This window comes from Cyprinodon variegatus, unplaced genomic scaffold (assembly GCF_000732505.1).
Source record: "Cyprinodon variegatus isolate N-32 unplaced genomic scaffold, C_variegatus-1.0 Scaffold1066, whole genome shotgun sequence".
NCBI classification, from domain to species: domain Eukaryota; kingdom Metazoa; phylum Chordata; class Actinopteri; order Cyprinodontiformes; family Cyprinodontidae; genus Cyprinodon; species Cyprinodon variegatus.
Genome location: NW_015151519.1, coordinates 32108 through 40153, shown reverse-complemented (window position 1 = coordinate 40153; position 8046 = coordinate 32108). Strand labels below are relative to the sequence as shown.

Below are 8046 nucleotides of genomic sequence, written 5' to 3'. Positions count from 1 at the left end.
CATAGACAGCTGGAGATAGGCACCAGCAGCCCTCGCGACCCCGCTTGGGATAAACATGATGAAAAATGGATGGATGGATGCATAAGGAACCTAATTCTGACTTGTGTTCCTGGTGTCACCCATATGGAATTGGAGCTTTCCTTTATATAATCTTAAAATCCTGGGTATGAAGCAAGAGGCTCCAAAAAAAAAAAGAAAAAAGAAATGCTGTATTAATGCTTGCAGTCATTTCATAAATACAGTAAGGCCTACTTGAGTTTGCTGATTACTTGCAAAAAGCTTCAGCATGTGATGCTAATGGTTGAATAAAATAAGTAAGAGTCTCCTTACAGGCTTTCACTTCTTTTTTTTAACAAACAAATCAAAATATTCAGCTTTCAACCTGTACCCCCAGACTAATAAGTAGTCTATCTTGTTTATTTGAAAAGAGAACAAAACTTTTTTTTTTTTTTTTACATTTTCCTATCTTTCTTTGCAATGGCGTATAAACAACCTCTTAGGGGTAGATTAGAACGTCTCTTTGCAGATGTAATGGTGCGAAAAATTCCTCTTAAACTCACCTGATACTGAAGTGTCTGATCGCACCAAAAGCCAGATTTCAACAGGATGGTGAGCCGTTTAAACACGACACCAATAGCAAAGCAGACAGTGGTACTTTTAATTACTGTTAATAACTGTGTATAGCTCATTAGACGGTTGGTTAAAAAATATGCTCATAATATGTTTCAAACCGCAATAAAGATCTTAAAGGAAGGATGTATTTGAGTTTTTTGTTTTTTTACACTACAATTTGGAATTATGAGTTTGATAAGTATCTTTCTGAAATGAGTTTTTGGAACTTGGGATGTCTGTAACATGTGGTGCTGTGCTATCACCAATTGTTCCATTCAAGGAACCATTCCAGTCACTATTTTTCTGCGTGTGATGTGTGATCATAAACTACTGAGATTTGCATAATTGTATCTTCTTGGTTGATAAATGGAACTGTCGCCTTATCCTGAACCTTTATCACGTGTTGTACTTCAAAAGGGGCCCACCCAGATAATGTTGCTTACGGGCCTATTGTTGTGTCGTTAGGCCATTGTTTCTTTGTCTTTTAAATTTTTTTTATTAGAGGTAAAGGTAAAAAAATAAAAAAGTCTGCAGATGAAGATGAACTTGCTTTAAGCCCCAGTTTTTGGCTGACAAAAATCATTATCTTAATAGTAGGTTCTATAAATGTTAAATTCGCTAATCTGTGTCAGTAGGCCCTACTGTGTGTTCGTTAACTTTTTGCCAACTTATGTTTACATATAATTTAAAGACCATTAGATCAGTTGATATAAATCTCATCCAAAGATATGTAAGAAGCAATGTGACATATGTAGAAATTAAACAAATTAGTTTAAACAAGATATTAATCCCCGGCTATATGCTTCTATGACCAGGAAAAGATGGAATAAATAAAAGTGGACAAAAATTTAGCAAGAAAACAAACAAAAAGGATTTGGGAAAATTAAATCTTAAAGCGTATTTCATTCTGTTCCAAAAAGTAAAACATTTACTCCTCATTAAAAACCAGAGTATTACTTGATAACTAATTATTTCAAAATTATGGCAGTGTGAGATAATTCATAACTTAAGATTCCTCTGCTTCTGGTGGAACAGAAATAGATGTTTTAGGTTTCCTTTTACACTTAATATAACTTTTTATTATCATGAATATGAACAAAAAACATCCTCACCTTGCTGAGGCTTTGCCACCTTTCTGTGACTGGAGTGGTGGGAGCAGACTTGAACTCTAGTTTAGGGGAGCCAGGTGTATAATACACTGTGACAGGGTCATCATAGGGTCGAATGTCGACCCTTCCCACCGGCGTATGAGGTCTAGAGCCCAGCTGTCCCTTTGAACCCAAAGAGCCTGACCCCACAATTGCTCCCTGCTGAAAATGTTCTTCATTGGAGTCCTCCTCCCTGTATAGAGTAACTCTTCTTCTGCTTGAATCAGCAGGGCTTGGTGTTCTGTTTGAAGGGCTTTGAAAATATCACAAAAAAAGAACAGAATACCAAATTTGGGGTTTCTTAGATAAACAAAAAAGTTTCAGATTTCGACACCAAACTGAATTATCAACCTCCTGTTTCTGTGATGCATACTCCGTCTCCCCCTGGGCTCTGACTGTGACCTCCCTGCCCTCCCGCTGAGGAGCTGACTGGGTTCACTCATGGTCCTGCTGACATGCTTGTGTTTTTGAACTGGACTCTCCCCCTCCGTGGGTGATTTGGAGAAATCCACAGACTCAGTACTGCCACCAATCTGTGTAAAATCTTGGTAACTGGAACAGCGCCTGCAGTAGATGGGTCAGAGTGGGTACTTAAAAAGCTTTTTATGCACATTCACCTCATCATCTAAAACCTTATGGCAATCTTGAAGATTGTCATACCTGTTCATGCCGTTTTCTGGCTCCATTGTAGCCGATTGGCTCAGGGCTCGAACCCAACCCAGCATATCTTCCTGAGTATCAGCGCTGAAGAAATATGGTCGCATTCCCTGGTGCACCACCTGGATTTACAGACATTTTACATAAAATGAGAATTTTTTAAACAGTGCATTAGGATCTTAATGTTATCTGTCATATAATCTTCAATGTATGGCTGGCTACATAATGACAAATGTGCTGCATTTTTTATTGGAACATCCTACTGATGGATATTGGCACTAGTGTTATCATTTTGAAATGTTTGTAGATTTTGGAATTTTTTAGCCTTTATCTACAATTTAGTAGTAAAAAAAATCTTGATTTATATTACAATAGTGACTCCTTCTTATCATTCCTGATAATATTTTGCATGTATCCCTGAAAAGTTTAACTAATGATGATATTCAAGTCCCTGAGAGTTGAAAGAGCTATTTTTACTCAGCCTGATCTTTTGCTCCAGATTTTTAACCAGTTTGAAGTTGAGAGCCTGGCTGGGCCACTAAATGTCAACATTACTTCCTGTTGGAAGAAATATGTTTGTATAAAAATATATATGATATAAATAATACCTTCAGGCCTTAATCTGATAGAGGTTCTAATAATGTTGGGCTTAATCATACTATCAAAAAATATTTTTAAATATCTCTGTTAAAAATCAAAAAGATAAGTGTGACCATATATGAGAAAAGAAATGTGTATAATAATTAGTGACTCATTAATATACAATTTATCAGGAATCTGAATCCAGTCATATTTTGTTGAATCTGCTTGACAAACTGAAAACCAGTCAGATAATTTAAATCATTTATAAGCAAGGTTAGTATATACTTTATCAATAGTTAAAGTAAGATTTGTTTCAGTGTTATTCTGAAATTCTAAGTACTTCAACTTGATCAATTCAAAACCATCCACTATAAACAGAAATCTTTACTACCTTGAAGGTGAACTTCCTGTTTTTGCATTCTCGTGGTGTACAGAAGAGGATTTTGTAACTGGGGAGTGGGATGCTTCCCAGTACCGTTTCTTCTCTACTGTCTAGGGACAGAAAATATATTATATAAAGAAAAACTTTAGAACTCTCTGAAAAACTGAACTCATCAGCAGGTGTTATTATTCCTACCTTTGTAGTAATACAGACAATAGTTGGAGAGGACAAACCATCTTCTCTTCCACAGCTTTAGACCAGAGCTGTCCTGTAGATACAATGCAAAAACAGATTCAACATTCAGACCGACTGAATCACTTCAGATTTTGTCATGTTATATAACCAGAACCCTTGTATTTATGTTTTTAAAAGCTGAGAATGGAAAAACTACACAGCGACGGATTTGGATGCAGCCCATTTGATAGATACTGTACTTTATTTGCTTATTTTTCTTTGCAAAATTCTCAAGCTTGGGCATATTAGATTGAGAGCACACCTTCAAGTTTTGCTACAGATTTAGAATTGGATTTAGGCCAGAACTTTGACTAGACTGCTCAGAAATATCAATATGCTTTGATCTAAACCACTTTATAACAGCTTTGGCTAAACCTTTAGCCCAGCCTATAGCCTCTTAAAAGAGTTTCTTCCAGGAATGTCCTGTATTCACTTCCATCCATTTAACCATCAAATTAGCAGCTTCTCCATCTCTGCTGAAGGAAGGCATCCCCACAACATGATGCTGCCACAAATCTGTTTGATGTTGGGATTGGTGTGTTTCTACAGTAGCATTTGGCTTGATGGCCAGCAGTTTGAGTTTGGTTACTGTAATCAGAGCATCTTCTTTAACATGTTTGCTGTGTTGCTTACACAATTTTTTGAGACATTAAAATTATTTGCAAATTTTTATTTATTTATTTATTTTTAAGGCCTAAGGGACCCAGAGTGGTGGCTATGGGGATCGAACCAGGTACTTGGAACCTTCTCAGAGTAAAAGCACACTGCTCTAACCACTAGGCCCTCACTCCCCACTTTCATCCCTCATTAAGGACAGATGACTTAATGCATGATGAAAAGTAGTTTTGTTGATATATCCTTTAACCAGAACTATGGACTTATTATTCCAGATCCTTCATAAAAATTCCTGATGCTCGTTAAACTTTCAAAATCACAATGCTGTCCCTTACCCTTTGCAATTTTCCATTACTTTTACATCCCTATAACATTTAAATTCAACAAAATACAATAAAGTCAGTGTCTTTATTTTGCAATATGCAAAAAGGTTATACATATAATCAATATAGTTACCTTGAACTGTAATTTCTGCATCAAAATAATTAAACTTACTTTTTTGTTGAGCCATCCCCTGATGACCACTGGGCAGTTAGGGTCTCTTTTAGCAGCCTGACACCTTTTCCCAAATGTCTGCACCTTTCCATCACTTTCCTATTTAAATTAGAGAGAGAGATATTTATTCATCTCTTAACTCTCTTCCATGCATGCAAAGAGCAATATAATTAGGGAAACAAACCATCATGACAGGAAAGTAAGAAATTGTAGCCACACTGGACGCTTGGCTCACTCTGTCTTGGTCGTCCATTCTGATAAAGAACAGAAAAAAAAAACATTTGGAGAAATGCATAAAATAAAATAACAGTCTTAAACAAAACATTTAAAGCCAAAATAAAGCTACTAAAAAATGAAACAGCTCATCATCAAAATATAGCATCACAAGAAGCAGTAGGAACATATAGACATATGTCCTGCGGGCTTACCACTAATATTTAATCAGTGTGCCTGCACCAGCAGTCCGTCACACCCATGAACACCCCACCAAAGACTTTCAGACACACATAGGCCACATTCCCATATTCCCGTCAACTGTTCATTCTTTCAGGCGTTCAGTGTTGTGCTCTCCCACTTCTAGCAAAAAGCTCCCACAATTCTATTCTGGGCCATAAGCAGGCCAGTGTGCATCCCTGCCATGAAACTGACAGGTGACAGCTGCGTCGCTGTGGTAACAGGGAGGGGCTGGGAGCGTGTGAAAACCAATCTGGCTGCAGGGGGGTGGCATTAAAAGGGAAGTCTAAAGTGTGCCCAAAACTAAAGGACCACACCTTGAAATGGAAAAGAGCTGAACACCAAAGATGAAGATGTGCATCTGTGAGTCGGTTAAGAAAAATATTTAAAGTCTTACATATTACAGATATATTCTTTAACAGATATGTGGTCATAAAGCTTAACTTAGCATATCTAATTATGTTAAACCAGCAGAGGTCAGCAGACATAATTAAGTCTACACCTTTTTTTTATTATTTGAAATAAGTTTGAGTTGCTCTCACAGAAAATGTTATATATATATAGATCTATATATATAGATATATATAGATCTATATATATATATATATAGATATATATATAAATAATATGTGTGTATAGATCCAAAACGGGGAGGGCTTTTCTGCAGTATTTATTTGTGCAAAAATGAAAGATTAGATATTTCTGTGTGATGAAACTATATTTATTTTGGATTATTTACATGCTTTCCAAAGGTACATTATTATTAGATTGCATATGCCAATAAAAAAGGCCTCAGGTTCCACTACCAATGTTATATAAAGTAGTTCCTTTGCATTAAATATGTTTTTAATCATGTGTATAATCAAAGCAATTCATGTAAATACACAGCAGTGTTTACAGAATCTGAATTATTTACTGTATGCTGTTTTTCCTTGTAATTAGGACATTAGAGCAACAATACTCAGGTATTTTAATTAGATCTAAATAACTTCTTGAAGCTGGTTTGTCAAATAAATGGTTAAAATCTTTCTTAATTTAGACCTTTCTGTTTATTGAACAACTTTACAGATGAACTTAAAGATAAAAGCATCACGAGAAACATCAAACAATGAACTCCTACAAGTTATCATGGGCGACCACAAGGTTCCAACAAGGTTTGAAGCATCCACAATCCACAAAACACAGTCCCCTACCAGAGAAACCATTGGGTAAATGAGCCAGGACAATCATCTCTTTGTAAGACATACAAGAAGAAGATAACTTTCACTGTAGCCATTGGGGGTGAGGGGTTGTGGGAGTTGTGAAATATTCAGAAAATCTCCTCCTTAATCAGGCAAGGTCTCTAACATGTAGAGGAGAGGACAAAATGCTAAATAGGGAAGGATGGGAGGAGAAAGGGAAGTCTGTGTATGAAACAGAGTGGGCTTTGTGATCCCCAAACACTTAAGAGAATCATGTGAAGCATCAAAGAAAGTGTGCTGAATATATTTTGTTGGAAAATAAAGCTTTTTCTCTTGACAAAACTTTGGCATTTCTCCATTATTCCCAGGCTTCAAATGTCAAAACTAAACAAAATAAATTTAACCTTTGATAGTAAAGCTGGAAAATCAGGGTTAACCCCAGTAGTGATGTGAGTGACAAAGATAAGGACACGGAAGTTGGAGCCTATTTCCTAAATAGAGAGATAACATTAAAATCATCAGAAAGAAAAATGGTTTATGTGAATAATGTCTCTGACCAGAAATGCTCAGCCACAGATAAAATGGTAAATAACCTGTACTTATATAGCACTTTTTCAAGTCAGGAAACTTGACCAAAGCACTGTACACTTCATTCAGTCATTCACCAATTCACACACACACAGACACTGATGTTGGAAACCTTCATTGTAGTGTTGCTGCTGTACACAGAGACAGCGGGCCCTCTGACCACCATCAGGATATGGGTGAAGTGTCTTGCTAAAGTACACAAGATTGATAGCAGGCTCAGTTAATCCAATGAACTGCATGGTGTAACTTAAAGCGTCTAATTTTAATGTATTATTAACTGTAAAAGATTTAAAAAGGGTTTTAAAAAATAATTTTTTTTTGGAATACTTCAAATCTGTGGTGATTATAATGACTGTTTGGCGGAGTTACATTGGAGAAAGAAAAAATATGTATCTCAATAACTGTCTTACCTGATCAGCTGTGATCGCCTGCCTCCTTCTTTAATCTCCATCACTTGGAATTCTTCCTCACAGCATCCCCTCAGGCTTGGCCGCTGTCTCCCATTACCTCTACAGTCTGCTATAAAATCTAGCTTTCTTCATCATCTGATGAATCGTCTCTGTTGCTAGATGTTTCACTTTATTTTGACTTAGTTTAAAATGCTCTACCTACGCTGGTGCGCTCCACTGTATTGAAACAGTGAACTCTTTGTGAGCGCTTTCTTTCGTCCTCCCCCTTCTCTTCTTCCTCAATCTCTCTCACTCTCTCCATGACATTGACCGCCTCTCTGTCTCTTGCCGAGTGTGGGTTTGTGACTCAGGAATTTACAAAGAAATGGTTGTTCTCTCTGTCTTAGTAAATTATTTACCAAACATCTGAACTTTACAACTATGAAAGAGGTTGACATTTACCATTTCATTTTTATAAAAGTATCTTGAAATTTCAGAAGAAATCTTCAGTCATATGTTAAGTTTAGTTTCTGTTCAATAAATTCCAAATGATCTGTTATAAATTAACTGTAGTCATGTAGTTATTGTGACTGTTGAACTCATATAACATTCCTCTAAAAGTAAAATACTTACCGTTCCAGTGGATAAACTATCATAAGGGACATACAGCACTGGGGAAAATGTATTCCTTCGGTTTTTGCTTTATTGCC

At 36.4% G+C, this 8046-nt stretch overlaps 1 protein-coding gene across 5 annotated transcripts in view; it reads right to left on the bottom strand.

Annotated features, from left to right (window-relative positions):
- The window catches only part of LOC107101230 (pleckstrin homology domain-containing family A member 4-like), a 19050-nt gene extending 11433 nt beyond the window's left edge, over window positions 1-7617 (bottom strand). For 4 of the 5 annotated variants that reach the window (XM_015400056.1, XM_015400057.1, XM_015400059.1 and 1 more), the window contains exons 1-8: window positions 7358-7617; window positions 4910-4979; window positions 4726-4824; window positions 3577-3649; window positions 3391-3491; window positions 2421-2539; window positions 2112-2324; window positions 1725-2013 (exon numbers count right to left, since the gene is read on the bottom strand). In XM_015400056.1, the coding sequence (XP_015255542.1) occupies window positions 1725-2013; window positions 2112-2324; window positions 2421-2539; window positions 3391-3491; window positions 3577-3649; window positions 4726-4824; window positions 4910-4979; window positions 7358-7398 (1005 nt within the window). In that variant the 5' untranslated portion in view covers window positions 7399-7617. Of the gene's footprint in view, window positions 1-1724; window positions 2014-2111; window positions 2325-2420; window positions 2540-3390; window positions 3492-3576; window positions 3650-4725; window positions 4825-4909; window positions 4980-5153; window positions 5292-7357 lie in introns of those variants that run through there. The other variant, XM_015400058.1, reaches the window with a different exon arrangement.
- Window positions 7618-8046: the final 429 nt, after the last annotated feature.